The sequence below is a fragment of the Trematosphaeria pertusa genome (assembly GCF_010094035.1).
Source record: "Trematosphaeria pertusa strain CBS 122368 unplaced genomic scaffold BU26scaffold_5, whole genome shotgun sequence".
NCBI lineage: Eukaryota > Fungi > Ascomycota > Dothideomycetes > Pleosporales > Trematosphaeriaceae > Trematosphaeria > Trematosphaeria pertusa.
Window position 1 is genome coordinate 419,511 of NW_022987216.1, and position 17,895 is coordinate 437,405.

Consider the following 17,895-nt stretch of genomic DNA (forward strand, 5'->3'; position numbering starts at 1 on the left):
CTCACGTATCCGATCTTCAAGCTCTTGTTTCGCATCCTCGGCCTTGTACTGCAGCTCGCGGGTCTGCTCCAGCTGCTTCATGAGCAGGATATTCTCATGCTCAACTCTCGTCCTCTTGCCCTTCTCTTCAAATATCGACTGCTCACAGTTGACAAGTGTCTGACTGTTCTCCTTGTTCACCTTCTCGAGCGCCGCACACTTATCCTCCACATCCTCAAGCTCCTGCAACCGTTCGCGAGCTTGCTGGTACTCTTGACGGAGCGTCTCCAGCTGCTTCGTCTCCTTCGTCAGAGACTCAATCTTCTTCTTAAGATTCTCGTTGGCCTTGGCCTTCTGGCTCAGCTCATCGCGCTCGGCCTTAACGAGCTGTAGCTGGTCGCGAAGGTCCTGTTTCGAGCCTTCCTCGGAGTCCATACGCGCGAGCCGTCGCTTTTGACTCTCGAGAACGTCCTTGGCATTAGCAAGGTCGATCTCCAACGAATCGATGTACTGGCGGTCGCGTGTGAGCTCGTTCCGTAGCTGCTCATACTCGTCTGATGAGGTCCTCTTTCCTCTCCGATCGTCCAAGTGTAGCTTCGCCTCAACCAGCTCTTCCTCAAGCTGCGAGATCTTGCTTCTCGATTTCTCCAGCTCTTCCTGGAGCTTCCCGACTTGTGTCCTGAGGGCGTTCCGATCCTTGTTCGCCTCGAAGAGCTGCGCCTCCTGCTCCAGCTCATTGTCTCGCCCTATCGCGGACCCAGCCCCAGATACCGCACGCGTGGGTGTCCTGTACCCCGAGAGGTTGGGCTCCGGGGTCAATTCCTGGTCGACGCCGAGCTCTTGCATGCGTGCATCCAGCGCCTGCATCTCCTGTATGGCACCGGCGATTGCACTCGCCGTCTGCTCGCCCAACTGTTGCATAATGCCCAGCATCCGCTGATTAGACTTGGGCGAGAAGCAAGCCGCACACAGAACAGCCATGGTAAGCTTCGCCGTGAGCATCATTGACCCATCTCGTGCGCCCGTCTTGAGATCTGGGATCATGCGCTTGCTCAGCACAGGGAGCTGCTCGCACTCCTCGCGAATGTACGTCGACACAGCTCGCTCTATGTGCTTCAGATTCTGCCATTTCGGTATCCAATTGTCTGCTATTGATCTGCGGCGGTCGATGCCTTCGTCGAGGTTGGGGAGGGATTCGTTGAAGTAGTCGGCGTCGATGTCAGCCAGTATCTGCCAGAGTATCTGGCCGTCTTCGAGCTGGTTCCATGCGGTGACTCTGCCGGGGAGGTCGAATGTGTTCACCTATTCAATCTACGTTAACCGTTGTAGCTGAGTACGAGGTGGCTTGCACGCGGCATACCCAGTCGAGGAGAGCTTTCAGCAGCTCGGGCTTGAAATCGTCCATGGTGGAATCGCGGGGGCTCAGGCCCCGGAAGCGCGCGTTATTATTCTGGCGGAAATGCGAGTGCAAAGCGAGCGGGTACTATGCATCATGAGCAGGCGTGCGATTCATAGAAGAAAATGGGGCCCGGGGAGCTCTGGCGCGGCAGGTTGACGGTTGACGCGACGATGCTCTCGGCAGTGGCACCACGCTAAAGCGAGACCTTCTCGAAGCACTCCCGCGGCTGCAGGGTCGTGCTGCACGTCAAGCTTAGATCCTCCCGCCGCAGGTGAAGTGACGAGAAAGTAACGTATGTGAAGATCTCTGCGTGAGGGGCATCAGATGCCGTGCATAAGATTGCAGTCATGCCTGAAACGAAGCGCGTCCTCAAAACACGCCCGCCCAGTTCAACCACTTTTGGCGGGGGAGGGGAGCCAATGCCGGAGCGCCATGAAGGCAGCGGCCAGCGTCATGATCCCTCAGCTCGAGCACGTATGTAATCAGACCCTAAGAGCGAACGCCCTCTGTTTGTGAGTGGCTCCTATGCCTTTCTAGGCAGGCATAAACGCTTCGGGGCCGTGACTGTAGAACGCATATCGATTCATGACCTCTGTATAACCATACGAAACTTGATCCAGAACCGCTTTCCCGCAGTTGGACACACGCTCTCCAATAAAGCTATGCATTCCAGGGCTTCCACGCCCCTGCCAAATATCCAATATTCTAGCGTCCAACCTAACTCCAGCCATCATTCCGCAAGGTCGTTAAGAAGGGCAACGTCCGGTATCGGGAATGAGAAGGTCGACCTATCCCCCGTCCACAAGCTCAAACCATGCCCGCCTAATGTCCCGCCTTGCTTTCCTGCTCCTGCGTTGTCATAATCCCATCGCTCTCAATCAGCGCCGGGAACTCGGCGCTCATCGCCGAAACCGTCTCGAGAATACTTGCGGGTGCCTGGCAAGCGAAGCCCTTGATGATATCTGCATTGCACATTAGATTTCTCTTCTTGAATTCCATTCCGCCCTTTCCTAGGCCGTCTGGCGACGTTGCGCCTTCGCTTTCGGGCCCAGAGAGGGAGGAGAGCGAGAGGACAAACTCACTGTACTCGTGTGTAATCACACCGCCGGCCTTCTTGATAGCCTCCTTCGCGCTCTCCAGAAGACTATCCGGCGCCTCCTTCGGGAAGCTGATAATGACGGGTTGAAGCGGAGCGACGGCCATGGTGATGGCGACAAATAGCGCGAGAACAAAGGACAGGAGAGCGAAGCGCATAATGTCGTGGGTTGCAGGTTGCAGCGGCGGCCTCTTATCAATCTCTTCGAGTGCTTGGGGGGTATATGCAATGTTGTGTGAAGAGGAAGGTGGGAAAGGTGGGTGCCTGTTAAATAGATTGAAGGTCGCGCGCTGGGTCGCGAGACCAGGAATGGAATGTGCATCATCGCCGCTCAAACCGGAAGGTGGCGGCTCACATTGAAACCACACGCCACACGCTTAACAGCCACCTCAGCGCCCAAACGTCAACTTGTACCTCTGTACCTCTGTACCTCTGTACCACATAAAACTTGCACTCACATCACCGTCGGTGGGCTGTCATAATTTTATGAATGTTCATTCATATCGACTTCATCTATCTACTACCGAAGGCAGCGCTTTCGCGACGAAGCTGCCAAAGAAAAGCGACGCCAGAGAAACAGCGACCATCTTTTGTTTGGCAAAGACGTGATCGAAGCGTAGTGGAGTCGTTTTTTGAAATAGCCGTCGTCCGTCCAGTCCACGATAAAATATGCCATCAACCAACCACTGCAGTTGTAGCTGAGAATATCCATCGCTGGCACCGCGCGCAATGATGATGAAAGAAGAGCCGCCCTTACTGAAGCATGAAATGCCGTAGAAAAGTTTGGTGTTTTAGGGGTCGTGAGCCGTAGAAATGACAGGGATAGAAAGGAAAGGATGAGTCGCAGCTGTGAAGATGGGGGAAGAATATCGCAAACAATGGGGGAAAAATGCCGAATAGGGATACATGGAATGCAAGGGGATATGATGTCGTTGTGGTGAAAACCCACCGCAAGACCGTTCCGGAGCGCCCGTAGGATGCCGAAAAATAAGCCCAAGCTCCGCTGTGATGCTCGTGTCGCAAGGATACTGTACAGAGCGGCTTGCCAACCGACGATCGATATGACTGAAATGGTGAGCAGCAGCTCAAAGAAATCGGTCTCAACTCATGGCTGGCAAATCGTAAGATATGAAAGAGATCGCTCCTCGAGAAATAGCCGACCAACACCAGCTCGACAGATTGACAACTGGTAAGGATAAAGCGTATTGATGGCGATGTCCCGGGTAACGTATTTGAGCGAGGGCGGCCGTGAGTCGTTAGTTAGGTCGTAACGTCGTCATAGACCATCAGCGCCTAGAAGAAGTTGCCCATGCCGTTGGCCTGAGCAAGGCCGAACTGCTGGTAGGTCTGGTTTTGTACAGAGTTCTGCAGATGGTTTGGAAGCGGCGGATTGCTCATGCGGTGCGGCTGGGGCGAAGCGATGTTGGAGCCATAGTTGGCAGCGGCGGTGTACATAGGAGGGGCCGGATAGCCAGAGGATCCAGGAACTTGACCAGTGAACGCCGTAGCCGTCTCTGGGGATTGGGTGTTGGAGATGCTGTGCGGGGAAACGTGTCCAGAAGCACGACCAGTGTAGGCAGCCAGGCGAGACTCACGCTCTTGGACCTTGCTCTGAATGCGACGACCGTACGGAGTCTGGCGGATAGCTGGCAGGATCGGGCGCATGCTGTCGATGAGGTGGAGGCACAGATCCGCCGGAGCGAACTCAAGAGCAGTCTGGATGACGTAGTTGCCATACGAATCGCGCATGAGTTTCTCTAACTCGTTCGGGTCCATCAGCTCTTCGATCATGAGGGCCTTGGTGGATGCATCAGCGCAACGGATGCACTTCTCGATAACGTTGGAGCTGAACTTCTGCCTCGACAGCTCAGAAATCTTGCCTTGGAAGCCGACACACAACGGCGTCGTGAAGCTCGGATCGTTGAGGTCGAGAATGTACTGGACGACGTAGTTGCCGAACGGGTCCTGCACCAGGTGGAAGCTATTAGCAGTGATCTGGCGAACAAGCTGCACCTTCTGGAAGCCGGAGGCATGGTCGATGCAGCGCTGGAGAACGCAGCAGCCATGACGGTGCGTGCCGACGGTGATGCAGTGCTTGCCGACAGCATCAAAGATGAACTGGGCGTCCTCGGACTTGAGGTGGTTCAAGCACTTCTGGATGACGTGGTTGCCGTTCAGGTCCTGGATAAGATCGACAACCTGACCGCCCAGGGCATTGATGATCATCTGGATCTGTGAAGGGATTAGTACCTCTTGAGCGAGGAAATGTGAAGCTTATGGAACTCACCTGCTCCGAGGTAGAGATGAACTCGATCATCTTCTGGAGCGCACGGGTACCATGCTGGTTGAGGGCGATCTGGACCAAAGACGGAGCAGCGTTGCGCACGAGTGTGTTGCGCTGCTCGTCGTTGGTGTACTCAAGCAACTTCTGGCAGAGATAGTTGCCGAAGGGATCTATATCAAGGTCAGTCAAATATGTCGTAACGGAATTTTTGAGATAAATACCAGTCATCAGCTCGACAACGTGCGGAGCAGTCTCGTCAAAGATAATCTGCAGGTACTCGGTATTGCGTTCCTCAAGCTTCTTCTGGAGGAAGCGGCAGCCATGCTGGTCCTTGCACAGGGTATAGATCTCATGGGGAGCCATGGTCTTCAGGTCGTAGTTGACAAACCGGTTGGCATCTGGATCTGAATTGTTAGAACGCGTGAGAAGCACTGATGAAAGGTATGGAGTACCGTTCTGCATACGACGGGTCTGGATGACTCGAGCCTGGCTGTCCTGGACGCGACCATTCGGACCATACGTGGCATACGGATTGAAGGTCTGCGGAACACCGGAGTACATGCCACCATTAGGGTAGTATGGGGGAGGCGCGCCGACCTGGGGTCCGCCAAGAGAGAGGCCGCTCATGGCACCATTCAGCATAGACATGCCGTAGCCGTAGTACGGGGCGGTAGTAGCAGTGCTGGTGGAGTACTGCGACATAGTCGGGGAGCCGATGGTGGAAGCAGCGGAAGCGTTGACTGGGGCTGCGGAGGTGGTGGAAGGGCCGAAGGGAGCGGCGCTAGCATGAAGTCCGGACTGCATTGGACGATACTCCTGGTCCTTGTAGCCAGTAGACAGCTCTCGGCTGTGGCGGTTGGAGAGAGCGCTCGGTGGTATACGACCCAGGCTAGCGTTGTGGTTCTGGAGGTGCTGCTCTGCGTGAGAGTTAACCCCCGAGGCACCGACACCGTTCACTCCGTCGCCGTTCTTCAGGGTTGGAACATCACTGGTGGAGTACGACTGCTGCAGCTTGGGCATGCCGTTGGAAGGGCTAGCATGGTAGCTAGAGCGCTTCGAAGCTGAGTTCATCGGGCTGAAGCTGAACTCAACGGAACGGCGATTGCCACCCATGGACTTGGTGGGGGTGGTCTCGACGTTGTTGTTGGCTTGTCCAGTCTCGTACTCGTCAACCTGGGAGCCCTTGCGAAAAGTGTTAGTAGGGAGCGACTGCTGTGCTTGGCGGTGGCGGTAACTAGGCCAACCATTGGACTGGCCGTCCGGACCTGGCGATTGTGAAAGAGCAAGATCAAGTGCAGCAGAAGAGGCAGACAACTCCATGCCATTACCGTTGGCATTACGACGTACCAGGATGGGGAACTTGTCGTCCGTGGTGTTCATCTGGAGGTAGGACTTCACGTCGGGAGAGGCGTCGGGGTTCTGCTTCTCCTCGTCTCCAAAGAGATAGGCAGCGGTGTTGATAGTTCCGAGAACTGCAGCGAGATCTGGGAGATCGTTGCGACCGCGCAGATCAAGGTTGGTAACGGGCATGGACATGCGGTTGTGGCTGTTGAAGTCAGATTGTGGTCAGGTAGTTGAGAGAGATTTTCATGTGTTGGAATGTAGGTGAGGGCGACTGTGGGGTTTGTGTAACTGAAGGTGACGCAAGGATTTTCAAAAGTAAAGGTGACGGCGAATTTGACTCACTTGCGGAAGACCGGGCTCATCGGGGTAAAGTCGTCATTGTCGAAGTCGTCGCCGTCCTCGTCAGAACCGCGGCGGGAGCCCGGCATGGACTTGGACGGGAGATAGCCGTTGCCCTGAGAAGCAGATGGGGGAGAGGTAATCTGGGAGCCGGAGCGGCTACCACGGGGAGTGCTCATGCCTGGGGTGATGCTAGACATGCTGAATCGGTTCGGACGTGAGAGGGCAGTCGGGAAGCCGGTGGTCTCGCCGTACTCAGGCGGGGTAGTCGGTTGACTATGCTTGCCGTACTTGATGTCGGAAGAGAGGCGACTGATCTCCTCTTCGTCGCGACGAGACTGCAAATCAATGAGCTCCATTTCGGCTTCAAAACGTCGTCGCTGCTCCTTCAGATATTCGTACTCAAGCTTCTTCTTTTCGAGCTAACAAGCAGTCAGCGGGTCACACGGACTGTCAAGCGCAACTTGTCGAAACGGAAAACACGTAGCACGTGTGACGTAGGAGGCAGGCGGACCGGCGCGGTAGGTTTGATAGAAATGAGAAGAGATGGGGCGGAGATAGATGCGAAATCTCGGATCTCAGAAGAGATAGAGAAGTACAGAGGTGGTGGTAGCAATATGCAGAGAGAAAAGTTGGTTGGAGATGGTGTTGTGGAGAGGGGCGATGAGGGGAGGGCGTGTTTATATGCTGGCCGTCGCCGTGGAGAGAGCCCGCTTGGCGGCAGCGCAATCTCACTTATTGTTCCAATAGAAAGAGCGGTGTCGGGGTAAAAGAGACAAGGTAAACTCGACGTGAAGGAGACCCTCCGATGCTTACCACTTGAAGCTTATGGTACGTCTGCGGGGGTCGTCAGTCTCAACTCTCATTCACCTCGTATTGTACGTGGGCGCACAATAGCAACGAAACCAAAACCAAAAGGAAGAAGAGGCAGATTCCAGCTCAGTCCGAGTTCCACAATAGCATGCTAATGGGGATAACAGCACAGGGACGTCCTGCGATGTTCGCAAAGCAACCACGTCGGCGCCCGCCCTTCCTGCAACGAGACGGTGCTGTTACGTACCGCGGTGGTGAATTCGGTCGGCTCAGCCGCCTGTCTGCGCTGTTGCCCAATTGGCGACAGCGGAGTGCTCTGGGTAGGAATATTGTTGGTCGTAAACCGGCGGTGCAGCTGCCCGCGAGCGTCGTTGGACGAGGAGGCCATCTGGGTGCCGACGCTGCGCAGCGGACTCGCGAGGGAGGCGAAGGAGTCTTCACGGGGGGATTTGAGGGCGCCGCGCTCTCCCATGCCGGCGGGGTAGGCCATTTTCGCTACAAATACACTGCACCACGTCCGGTCAGCGGAGCTCGTCGTCACGTCTCGAGTGTGTGGGGTTGAGGTTGGCGGTGAGGGGGAGTCGAAAAGGAGCGAGCGCACGGCGCGCCGTCACGCTTCACTCACGACAGGAGGCGCAGAAGAGAAGGCACGCACACAGTAATCGGTACACAGGGCCGGTGCCCTCGCTCGCCACGGGTGCTGCGCTCTGGGAGAAGAGGTCGCGGGAGGATGTTCGTGCTGCGAGGGTGCAATGGGCGTGGTTCCTAGCGCTTTGCCGCGGCAGAGTGTGGCCCGTGTGCTTGACAGATGGCGCACGGCGGACGGCGTGCTGGGGCTGCGGGCTGGTGCAGAACTCGAAAAGACCGACTCAAAGGAAACAGGAGTACCAGCCCTCCAGCGCAGCGTTGAGCGAAGATACAGAAATACAGTACAGTGCGGCGGGAAGAGCTGCGAGGGACGGCGGCGGGTTGGACCCTGTTTAAGACGAGGACGACTAGCGCATGCAGCCACCGCAATTCAAGCACAGAGCAGGTCGGAGGAAGCTCGAGTCTCTGCTCCGCAATATATTGGCCGCTTCCTAACTTCTACCGGTCCAGGCTGTGCCGCCCGGCCTGCACGCAATTGCAGCTGTCGGCCTGGCACTTCCTTCCAGCGCTCCATCGGACTGAGGTTTCGTTTTGTGCTCGTCCCTCTGTGCTGCCCGCACCCCAAGACGCTCCCGGGCGCATGAACCTACTCGCCTACAGCGCACCTGGGGCGCGTTTCGTTCAGAGTCCGCGGTACTCCCCCCTCGCAAGTTGGGCCGCCCGCTCTCTCTGCTCTGCGTGCGCGGTAACCGTGGTTGCTGGACGTCTTCGTGACAGTCGCGCTGGCTGGGCCCCTCTCTGCCGAGCGCTGAGTGGCACGTACACAGTACCGTCTTCCCAATCGGACGCCGCAGATCTGCATGCCTGGACAGAGGTGGAGGCAAGGAGGGCCACAATTGCACGTCCACGGCCGCTCAGCGTTCTGGCAGGGCGAGTAGCGACCGGGGTTTTAGAGTGATCGAGGGCGTGCAACCTCGCCCTCCGCCGCTGGAGCAGCACCGGTAGCAGACGCTCGCCTCGCCTTTCCGCAACGCTCCCCCTCTTGCTCGCCCGCCCGGCCTCCCCACGGGTTGCTCTCGGCGCGTTGTTGAGGCGCTCAGCACGCAGCAGGCCGCACTGGGCATCTGGTAGGTACGCTTGCTGCACGGTGATGGACGGCCTGGTCTAGAAAAACGTGTGCGGGCTCACCGCCATCTTGAAACAGAAGGCGCTACTGCACATCCGGCTTAGGCCCGCGGGTATCGATAGGAAGGAGCTTGTTTCAGAATCGGCAGCAGCATTCCCCGCATTCCAATCACCGCCCGACATCGCTCGACACGGTGACCATCCCATGAGGAGCGGGTAACAAAGGTAGAGCAGATGCTGAGGTACTTCGACGAGAGCTATATAAGACTCTAGTACTTAGTCCTGACGATGCCCTCACCTGTGGAATATCTCTACAGGTCCAGTCAAAGTCAGCGCACTGCTCCAACCGAGGCCCTCCTGCCCCGCTCTCCAACACATCCCACTCCAGCCAAGCCTATAACATCCCATTACTCCCACCCTGCAGAACCGCCCTACCCACTTCTATGCGAATCTTCTACTCTGCTCTGTTAAACTAAAAGCAGGCATCCTTGCATACTCGAATATGTATCCAGGATCCGCGGTTTCCCTTCCAATTTGCTCCGGAGGTACGAGGGTACATGCAGGGTGCCGTTCGGAGGCCTCTGCGCCATCCCCGTGACAGCACATACAGATAGCCCGGGCCATTCGCTGCGTAAGGTGCCGCCGATATGCGCTGGCAGACAGATGGCCGCCAAAATCGAGGCCTCAAGCCTCATTATCGAGCGTCGATATGCTCATTTACGAGATAAGACACCTCAGCTTTGCAGACTACAGCCTGGCTGGAGGGGAATCTTCGGCTTCACCGCATCCAGATATGAAAACTTCATGTTCCGACTCGAGGGTTGAGCGCGTCTTCAAGCCACGCAGCCCCGGCTAACTCCTATCATTGAGCCCTGGTGCGACTGGACTCCTTGCGAAGGAGCGATCCGCCGTTTCCAGCTAGTCCTCGAGCAGTGTCCAAGCACCGTACGGTGCGCGCGCTGGGTCTGCGAGGTTTATGGAAGGGACGCAGGAGTAAACCGAAGATCCCGAAGATTCTGCGCCTTGGTCTAGTGATGGGTCAGGGGGAATGACTGAGCAGGTGGGTGACATTGTGCAAAAAGATACAGATAGGTGGAGGGGTAGGATGAAGAGAGTATATGGCAGCGAGAGTCCCATGCTTTTTACAGTTTGGAAAGAGATTGGCAAAAAGAGATAGGTTTTGTATTGGGGATGTGACTGCCGCATATGCGTAGCCGCCCGAGATCTTGACGGCGGCTTCAGCCCCACTTGGCAACTATGCACGAAAGGCTTGTTTCTAGGGCGAGCTTTTGGTCGATAGTACCATCAAGAGAGCTACATCTTCCCCGAACAGTTCTCCAACTTGGCCACCATGGCAGATTGATACGATCCCCAGCTTTCCAACACTATAAACGCGACTAAGCAAGAACACAATGAACCTACTCTCCTACACCCAAACCACCAGCTCTCCCCCCTTCTTTTCGTCTCCTCCCCAACGCTCAATCCACAACCCTTCTCTACTCGAGCCCCTCCGCAGCACAAACAGCGGCCGTCCTACTCGCCGCAAGCACGCACCCCCGCCGTTGACGTCAAGACGAACCGGCGAGCCATGTAGCCCGTCGCGTAGAAGGGCTCGTGGCGGCGGAGAAAGCGCTGCTGCGGGAAGCAACGAGGCCGTGTCGGTGTCAGGACTAGAGGACGAGGTGCTGTCGCGCGGGTTCACCTGGCTAGTATTACTTGCGCCGGTCAATTCATTCCAGACGTGTTGAAAGATTGAGGATGGAGGCCTGGACCGGTGACGAGGGGGCTCCTGGCGGATGTGGTAGACGGGGGAGGTGAAATCGGGCCGTTGCGGAGAGGATGCATGGTGCTCCAAGAGGATTATTTCGTGCCACTCGCGGCCGCCGGGAAGGTGTGGAATGTGGCCGTCCTCGTTGTCGTCGCGCAAAGGGCGACCTGTCCGCCGCTCAAACAACTCCCTCGCCCGAGCCACCCAATCCACACTCGGCCCTGTTTTCGCTCCACAATCGTCCACGTCCTCCTCGTCATCGGTAGACTGTAGGAACCCACCTCCACATCCTACACCAAAACACTGCTCCGGCACCTCAACCTCACCATCTCCGAGCGCCATAACCTCAGACTGGCCATGGCTAGCCCGAATCCAGACCTTCCACTGATGCAAGCGGTCGAAAGAGAATCTGGCTGTGTAACCCCCCGCTTCTTTCTGCTCCACAAACTCTCTTATGCCGACGCTCACGTAGTCGGGTAGGGCAGTGTGGCCGTACGCTTCATCAAGGGCCCAGTCGAGCAGTTCGGCTTCAGGGCAGGTGAGCGGGCATTCGGAGCGAATACGTGCGAGTTGGGAAAGTTTGTATGCATGGGGCGCTGAGTGTATCGGTGTATCAGAGCCTTCGTAGGATGGAGGAATGTTCGGGTCTGATCCTGGATTGCTCTGAGGGCGAATACGATCATCGTCGCTGTCTGGAGGTGCTGCTCGCGCTGTGTCGATGATCTCGTCTTTCAGCGTTGGACACCTGCTGTGTTGGCTGTGCTGCTCACCACTTCTTCGGACCAGACCCGGTTCTGGCGCCGGAGTTTGTGGTTGCAGACTCTCTTGAGCAGCGCTGACCTCGCCCTCTATCCCGCTTTCGGGATTTTGTTTTGACTTGAGCGAGGCGCTAAGCTCCTGCATTTGCTTGTCTGTGTTCTTCTTAGTCGCGATGACTGCTAGCCTTATTTTCAATAATAGCTCGTGTAGTTCATGCTGCTGCTCGGGAGCAAGGCTCACGGAATCCATAGTTGCCAGTTGCGTGAGCTCTGCAATTTGGTCATGCTGCTGCTGGAGTAGCTGGAGTACTTCCTGGAAACAGTGTGATAGCTGGCGTGCGTAGCCCTTGGCGTCACTCATGGTACATGTCCGGACGAACCGGAAATGTCAGCGAGGGTGATTGTGGATATGTATGAACCATCGATAGCGATGGTGCGGTGGATATCGATGCGCGAGCGATTGTCATGTTTTGCTGTGAAGAGATGTCATTCAGATCCAGAAGATGCCGCCTATGGCTTTCCTCTCCATCATTATTTCCTCGTAGACCCAACCGTTAGGGTAGACCTGCCGTCGAGAAGACTCTGGTGGCAGGTGAGATGAACTGTAGCGTCCGTGGCATCGGCGGGATTGGAGAGCTTCATGGCTCCTTCCTGATTTCGAGCGTAACTATTCATACCTAGATATGACTCCATGAGTGGGAAGTAATGAGTGCTTGGCGTAGACTACTCCCTACGGTATCTGGGAGTGGAATTCTGCGGGGGGGTTTATGTTTCAAGAGCGGTGGGATTATTGCCTTGACTTTACGTACCAAGGTCGTCTGAACCCCCAAGCTATCCAGCACCAGCGCTGCCCTACTCAAACTTCATCTTGTTAATCAAGCTCCCAATCCCCTCAACATATATCTCCACTTCGTCACCATCCCCCACGAAACCCTTAGGCTCCATAAACAGCCCCACCCCACTCGGCGTCCCCGTCATAATCGCCGTGCCCGCCCTCAGCGTCGTCCCCCGGCTCAAATGCGCCACGATCTGCGCGACTGTAAAAATCATATCATCCGTCCCCGTCTCCTGCCTCTTCACGCCATTCACCTTGGTCCAATACCGCAGCTTCTGCGGATCGCCCAGCACCTCCTTCGCCACAATGCACGGCCCAATTGGCGCAAACTTGTCGAAGCTCTTCGCGTAGCCGAACTGGCCGCCGCTGACGCTCGCAGGGATTTGGAAGTTCCGTGCTGAGACGTCGTTGCCGACGGTGTAGCCCAGCACGTAGGAGAGCGCGTTGTCGACGGTGGCGTTCTTGCAGTCGCGGCCGATGATGACGGTGAACTCACCTTCGTAGTCGAGTTGCGATTGGCAGTCTTTGTGGATGGGGATGGCGTCGAGGGGGCCGGCGAGGGCGTCCGGGGGCTTGGTGAAGATAGTGGGGTTGCTGGGGATCTGGAGGTTGCATTCTTCGGCGTGTTGGCGGTAGTTGAGGCCTACGCACATGACGATGTTGGTTCGGGGTAGGGGGCAGAGGAGCTACTTCTCGTTAGTACACTGTATCGGGCAAGGTAATTGAGGCATGGGAAAACTTACTTTCGAGACGGTAGCTTCAGACCCTGTTTTCTTGAACCCGCTCTCGATATCTCCCTCTAGCACCGCAACTTTCCTCCCCTCCATCTCCCTCGTCGGAGTCTCCTTCCCCAGGTCTCCAAAGTAAGTCCTCCCGTCCTCCGCCTGGAAGCGGATTAATCGCTCAAAAGCCGCCATCCTTAACCGCGTAGCACTGGAAAACCTCGCCGACCGAAACTGTAACGGCGCACTCGCTGCAGTGGAGTTCTGGGGGCGAGGCAAAGGAATTGACGACGGAAATATACGGCAGAGCAGCGAAGTCGGCCTACTAAACATTCTCCAAGAGGCACCGGATGTCCGACCCGCTCATCTATAAGCAAACGCGGAATTGCCCCACGTCATGCTAGTTCCGTGTCCGAGGAATGGTGGGGTCAAGCTTCGGCATTTGATCTGCCCGAGCCTTTGGAAAATGAGCATGCGGCTCCTGCTTACGGGATTTCGCTGTGTTCACTTGACGAGGCGTTCCGAAGTTCGGAATTAGATTTGCTTCCGAGAATGTGCGAATTGGAACGAAGAACACATAATCGGTCGGGTAATGTGCTCGAGCTCGAACAGCTCTATCCTTTCAGGAGAGAACGAGGTCCATATCTAACCTGTCATAACTACATCTCCGTTGCCCTGAACATCCGGGGCCGGGTTGAGCTGGCTCAAGCAGCCGGGGCAATTATGCAGCACTATATGACAGAACATATCGCAGTCGATACAGAAGTGGCTCTCGCACACTCTACATTCATACCGCGCACTCTCACTTGCCTTTTGCTCCTCGTCTTCACCTTGATTTATTTGCCGCTGGCCTACCGCTCCATCGACCTTCTCCCCGTTCGTCCTGCCTCCCCGCCCCCCCTGGCCGTCTAGTTCTTCAAGAGAAGGTGGTTCAGGGAAGGCAGTAAGACAGCCAACACATTCTTTGCTGCCCTTCTCTCGTGCGCGCTTCCAGCTTACTTCGGCCCAATTGCGGAGGGGAAAGAGATGGTGGTAGCTTCGGGCGAGATGCGTGGATAGAAGGAGGGTGAGTTGGCAGCTGGGACAGGTGACTGGGAGACTGCATACTTTGGCGTTGCATCTCGAGCATGTGTAGCCTCCTGTTGTTAGGATACCGTGACAAGCGCACATTGTCGGCGTATCTTCAACCACGCGCGACGGGAAGCCCATCATCATAAGCGCTGCCGCTGATTCAGGAGGCGCAGTCGCTGCCGATTTGGTTGCGCGAACAACCGGTGGCGTCGTAGTCGCGAGGAGAAGCTCGCGGAGCAGTTCTTGGTCTGTTGCGACGACGTATTCGCTCTCATCGCCTGCATTTGTCCGACTGACGATTTCGGTACAAATTTTCAACCGGGCGCTCATGCCCACGATGCTGACGCGTATTCGATCCCGTACGCAGGCTCGAATCGTCTGATGAATATCTCCAGGATCGAGAGAGAGCAGGGAGCCGAAGACAATGATGACTTCTCGCGTTCCATGACTCGGGGTATGATAAAGCGTCGCTCTCGCCAGCTCCAGCGCGTTCTGTAGACTGGGTGATCCCTTCGGTTCCTTTGGAATATCCTGAGGGCTCCGCGGAAAGCGCAGGCCGTTTATCGCAGCGATGTGCTCCGCAGGGTTGCCAGATAGCTCCGACACTCGTATACAAAGGCCGTCGTGCATGCCTAACACGCTCATCTGAGAGATGGGATTCTGTTCGAAGAACTCGCGGACGTATTCTTGTGTGTATTTAATCATCGTGTGATACCGACTAGGCCGCATATCTTTGTCTAACATGGATTCTGATAGATCGAGGACAAGGACGACATGCCGTATGATACCTCGCTGAAAAGGCTTCGTGTCTTTGCGTAGCCTAGTTCGATCCATGTCAGCGTCGTTCAGCGTGCGGAGGGGTGGCAACCAGCATGCCACCTAAACGGCCTGGGCTGCTCACCTCTTCCGCTTCCTCTCCTCCTCCCTCTCCTGCACACTTTTCTCCAACCTCGATTCATCCTCTATCTCCTCAAAGTCCGGCGCTGTATATTCAAAGTCTTCGATCGGCGTGCTACCTCTCCGTGCCCAAGCCTGCTGTTTGCGCTCCTTCGTCCTCTCCTGTGTCTTTCTCTTCCCACTCGCTTGTGCCCGCGTGCTAGAACTGCTCTTGGACCCGATATATTCGTCGTCGGACGCATCGTCGCCTTCGTACTCGTAATCTGAGTCCACCATTGCTCGTTTCGCGCGTAACGGACCGATGCTAGAAAACCGCCGGCTGTCTGCAGGCTGGAAGAGTTGTCGGGGGGCGTCCGGCGGAAGGTAAATGAAGGAAACAAATACTATAATATCTCCGTCGTTGTGGGGACCGGAGAATGGGTCGATTGCGTCCTTCTGAGGCTGGAGGAAAGCTGGGACGGACGCGGGCGAGCTTTACCTGCAAACTCGTGAAAGGCAGGTCGGTGAAGGTGAAAGCGCTGAGGATGGGGTATGCGGCGCGATCCCTATCATTATCGAGCGCGGAGGCGACCGGGAGAAAATGTTGGTTGGTGGTCTCCAGGCATGCGAGGTAGATCGCGAACGGATCCGTAACGGCGGAACGCATGAGCACGTGATATCATCCTCGAAAACGCGTCCACGGGTCCGTATGATTCGCGTGCTATTGCATGCGAACGCGACCTCGAATTTACATAATACTGCTTCTTTCCAAACTACATTAATTGTGTATCGTAAACTAGTGCTAGCATGACAGCATCCAGGAAAGAGCTCCCAATGTGGTATCCGCTATGCTAGAAAAAGTCATAAAGCATTAAAGCACGCCTTTGTTTCCTATCCTTTCCAAAGCCAACTTTTAGATCTTTATGAATATGCTCCAGATCCAGTAACTGGCATCGGCCAATCGTCCTCGGTGATACTGGACCAGAATACCCAGATCATAACGACTGCGAGTAGTGTAAAGAGGGTTTCAAAGAGGCCTCCATTGATCTTGCCGTCCGTGCCATTACAGATGTGGACACTGATGACGTATTGGAAGATCTGTCCAAGCGCAAAGAGAAGAGCTGCGCCGAAAAGATACACTACAGATAAGTGTCAGATTTGCCACAACTAATTGATGTGGATGGAGCACTCACTCATTGGTTTCCTCTCGCCTAGAATTCGAAGGACGAGGAAGGCTTCCAGACAGAAGAAGACGAACAAGAAGACCAGCGGCACAAGCTGGTAGAGCGTGTACAGCGCATAGCCACGGTTGTCGCCCGACAATGTTGAGTCCCAATATCCCGTCCAGCTGAATCCTGTGTCGAGCGCGATATAGCCCACACCAACGAAAATCATGCCAGCGGAGACGAGAATGAGGCCGATGGACATTGGCGTGCCATCGTCAAGGAGTTGGTAGCCGACAATACCGTTGAGCATTAGGATCCATAGTGTGGCGACGATAGTGGCCATGTGAACGGCAACGAAGCCCTGGCGACCTTGTTAGACGGTATCTTTGCTCGTCCGGCCAGAAACTCACCCTCCGAACAGCGCTATCGAGGGGAAACCCGCCGACGGTGAAGATCTCGCAGATTTCGATGATGATATAGCCAACTAGGAATAATTGCATCTCCCTGCCCAAGGTCAGTCCATCGTTGCGCCCGACGGGTGCAATCATAACGGCGCACCTTCTGCCAACAGCAGCTTTCTTCCGCTCAGACCTCCATATCAAGAAGGCGGCGGCGACTATCGCAATGCCGCAGAGGAGTATCGAACCTAGTACAGTTAACATGGCTCCACTTTAGGCTCTCTCTCTCACATTCACTGACCCAAGTTCGCCAGCTGTTTGTCGCCGTTCAAATCTACGCCCCTCAAGACGCAGCCTCCCCATCCTTGATTAAGCCTTGTAGGAGCTTGATTGAATAGCTATATCGCATCGTGGTTAGCGATTTGGTCGCGGGCATTGGGGGACACGCAGGAGCTGGAGTGCGACGTACGTAGCAGACTGCTGTGAGTCAGTAGATGTTCCAATTGCAATTGAGCGACGCGCGCAACATCAATTCATACCTGGTAATGTGGACCAGAGGTCTCCTGTGTCGCGACAGAAGTCGTGGAAGTTGCCATAGGCCGTAGAAGGCATGACGACGGAGCTGGGCTGGCTGGCGGCGGCGCGTAGCCTCGTGGGTTGCGTCGGTGTCGGGTTTCTCTGCGAATTGATGCGATGCGACGGGCTGCGAGAATATGTCTGCCGCTGAAAGCGGTAAGGGTAGTGAATGATTATGCGGAGGAGATTATTAGGTGGTGGAGGCGTGAGCGAAGGGTGATGCGCTGGCTGAGCGGCTTGGTGGCTGGTCGAAACAGGATTGTTGCTGGGGGCCAGGGGTGTGCGGGAGCTGTGAGGGTTGGCGCAGGCGAGCGGGTGATGCGACGGTTGCCGGCCCACCGAAGCCGATTGCAAGGCTGGCGGAGTCGAGGGCAAAGCGGAGAGTGAATGCAGCTGCTGCGGTGAAGCTCTGTGGTGGTGCAGAGAGCAGCGCGCCGGCGCTGATGAAGGAACAAAGAGCCAGCCCGGTTGCGGCGCCGAGCCATCGAACAGATTAATTGCACGACGGCTGCCCAATCAGGGCGGCTGAGCCGAGGCGTTTCAGGACCTAAAAAAGGAGGCCGTGCAGGCGGGTGCAAGGCGAGTTGATGCAAATAAGACGCCCTCGCATGCACAGCGGCCTCCACAGATCTCGCATCGTCGAAGCCTCGCGCGCCCGCTGAAACAAGGCCTCGGGGCGGCGGCTGCTGCTGCGACCGCACATGGCTTGGGAGCGAGAGAGGGCGGAGAGCGCACTCGCATCGTGCTGCTTGCTGCTG

The 17,895-nt window shown here is 56.1% G+C and overlaps 5 protein-coding genes across 5 annotated transcripts; all 5 read right to left on the bottom strand.

Annotated features, from left to right (window-relative positions):
* Nucleotides 1-2,023: 2,023 nt before the first annotated feature.
* Nucleotides 2,024-2,741, bottom strand: BU26DRAFT_517454 (uncharacterized protein). Its single transcript, XM_033828581.1, has 2 exons — nt 2,461-2,741; nt 2,024-2,340 (listed from the first exon to the last, which is right to left on the bottom strand). The coding sequence occupies exons 1-2, from the start codon at nt 2,630-2,632 to the stop codon at nt 2,201-2,203; spliced, it is 312 nt and encodes a 103-aa protein (XP_033685631.1). The 5' UTR covers nt 2,633-2,741; the 3' UTR covers nt 2,024-2,200.
* A 746-nt stretch (nt 2,742-3,487) lies between these two features.
* On the bottom strand, nt 3,488-6,988 carry BU26DRAFT_267524 (ARM repeat-containing protein). The gene is made up of 5 exons (XM_033821330.1): nt 6,445-6,988; nt 5,211-6,304; nt 4,980-5,156; nt 4,762-4,928; nt 3,488-4,706 (listed from the first exon to the last, which is right to left on the bottom strand). Exons 1-5 carry the CDS (start codon nt 6,798-6,800, stop codon nt 3,768-3,770), a joined length of 2,733 nt encoding a protein of 910 aa, XP_033685632.1. The 5' UTR covers nt 6,801-6,988; the 3' UTR covers nt 3,488-3,767.
* On the bottom strand, nt 6,792-8,001 carry BU26DRAFT_517455 (uncharacterized protein). The gene is made up of 2 exons (XM_033828582.1): nt 7,502-8,001; nt 6,792-7,278 (listed from the first exon to the last, which is right to left on the bottom strand). Exons 1-2 carry the CDS (start codon nt 7,742-7,744, stop codon nt 7,177-7,179), a joined length of 345 nt encoding a protein of 114 aa, XP_033685633.1. The 5' UTR covers nt 7,745-8,001; the 3' UTR covers nt 6,792-7,176.
* A 4,159-nt stretch (nt 8,002-12,160) lies between these two features.
* On the bottom strand, nt 12,161-15,611 carry BU26DRAFT_539352 (uncharacterized protein). The gene is made up of 6 exons (XM_033831503.1): nt 15,023-15,611; nt 14,728-14,941; nt 14,485-14,620; nt 13,714-14,399; nt 13,072-13,284; nt 12,161-13,014 (listed from the first exon to the last, which is right to left on the bottom strand). Exons 1-6 carry the CDS (start codon nt 15,292-15,294, stop codon nt 12,346-12,348), a joined length of 2,190 nt encoding a protein of 729 aa, XP_033685634.1. The 5' UTR covers nt 15,295-15,611; the 3' UTR covers nt 12,161-12,345.
* Nucleotides 15,612-15,754: 143 nt separating this feature from the next.
* Nucleotides 15,755-17,593, bottom strand: BU26DRAFT_480889 (uncharacterized protein). The gene is made up of 7 exons (XM_033825715.1): nt 17,101-17,593; nt 17,031-17,038; nt 16,863-16,959; nt 16,722-16,809; nt 16,574-16,667; nt 16,191-16,524; nt 15,755-16,136 (listed from the first exon to the last, which is right to left on the bottom strand). Exons 1-7 carry the CDS (start codon nt 17,171-17,173, stop codon nt 15,919-15,921), a joined length of 912 nt encoding a protein of 303 aa, XP_033685635.1. The 5' UTR covers nt 17,174-17,593; the 3' UTR covers nt 15,755-15,918.
* Nucleotides 17,594-17,895: the final 302 nt, after the last annotated feature.

What these genes read in the sequence shown, in the direction of transcription:
- BU26DRAFT_480889 (XM_033825715.1), bottom strand. Translation starts at nt 17,173, where the DNA reads ATGCCTTCTACGGCCTATGGCAACTTCCACGACTTCTGTCGCGACACA. An exon ending in CAAACAGCTGGCGAACTTGG is followed by an intron (nt 16,810 to 16,862) that starts GTCAGTGAATGT and finishes TAACTGTACTAG; the next exon opens with GTTCGATACTCCTCTGCGGC. An exon ending in AGGCGAGAGGAAACCAATGA is followed by an intron (nt 16,137 to 16,190) that starts GTGAGTGCTCCA and finishes ACTTATCTGTAG; the next exon opens with TGTATCTTTTCGGCGCAGCT.
- BU26DRAFT_517455 (XM_033828582.1), bottom strand. Translation starts at nt 7,744, where the DNA reads ATGGCCTACCCCGCCGGCATGGGAGAGCGCGGCGCCCTCAAATCCCCC. An exon ending in CGACCGAATTCACCACCGCG is followed by an intron (nt 7,279 to 7,501) that starts GTACGTAACAGC and finishes CGACCCCCGCAG; the next exon opens with ACGTACCATAAGCTTCAAGT.
- BU26DRAFT_267524 (XM_033821330.1), bottom strand. Translation starts at nt 6,800, where the DNA reads ATGGAGCTCATTGATTTGCAGTCTCGTCGCGACGAAGAGGAGATCAGT. An exon ending in ATGAGCCCGGTCTTCCGCAA is followed by an intron (nt 6,305 to 6,444) that starts GTGAGTCAAATT and finishes TGACTTCAACAG; the next exon opens with CCACAACCGCATGTCCATGC. An exon ending in GACCCGTCGTATGCAGAACG is followed by an intron (nt 5,157 to 5,210) that starts GTACTCCATACC and finishes ATTCAGATCCAG; the next exon opens with ATGCCAACCGGTTTGTCAAC.
- BU26DRAFT_517454 (XM_033828581.1), bottom strand. Translation starts at nt 2,632, where the DNA reads ATGCGCTTCGCTCTCCTGTCCTTTGTTCTCGCGCTATTTGTCGCCATC. An exon ending in TGTGATTACACACGAGTACA is followed by an intron (nt 2,341 to 2,460) that starts GTGAGTTTGTCC and finishes TGTGCAATGCAG; the next exon opens with ATATCATCAAGGGCTTCGCT.
- BU26DRAFT_539352 (XM_033831503.1), bottom strand. Translation starts at nt 15,294, where the DNA reads ATGGTGGACTCAGATTACGAGTACGAAGGCGACGATGCGTCCGACGAC. An exon ending in ACGACGGCCTTTGTATACGA is followed by an intron (nt 14,621 to 14,727) that starts GTGTCGGAGCTA and finishes GGGATCACCCAG; the next exon opens with TCTACAGAACGCGCTGGAGC. An exon ending in ATGTTCAGGGCAACGGAGAT is followed by an intron (nt 13,285 to 13,713) that starts GTAGTTATGACA and finishes GCGCCGTTACAG; the next exon opens with TTTCGGTCGGCGAGGTTTTC.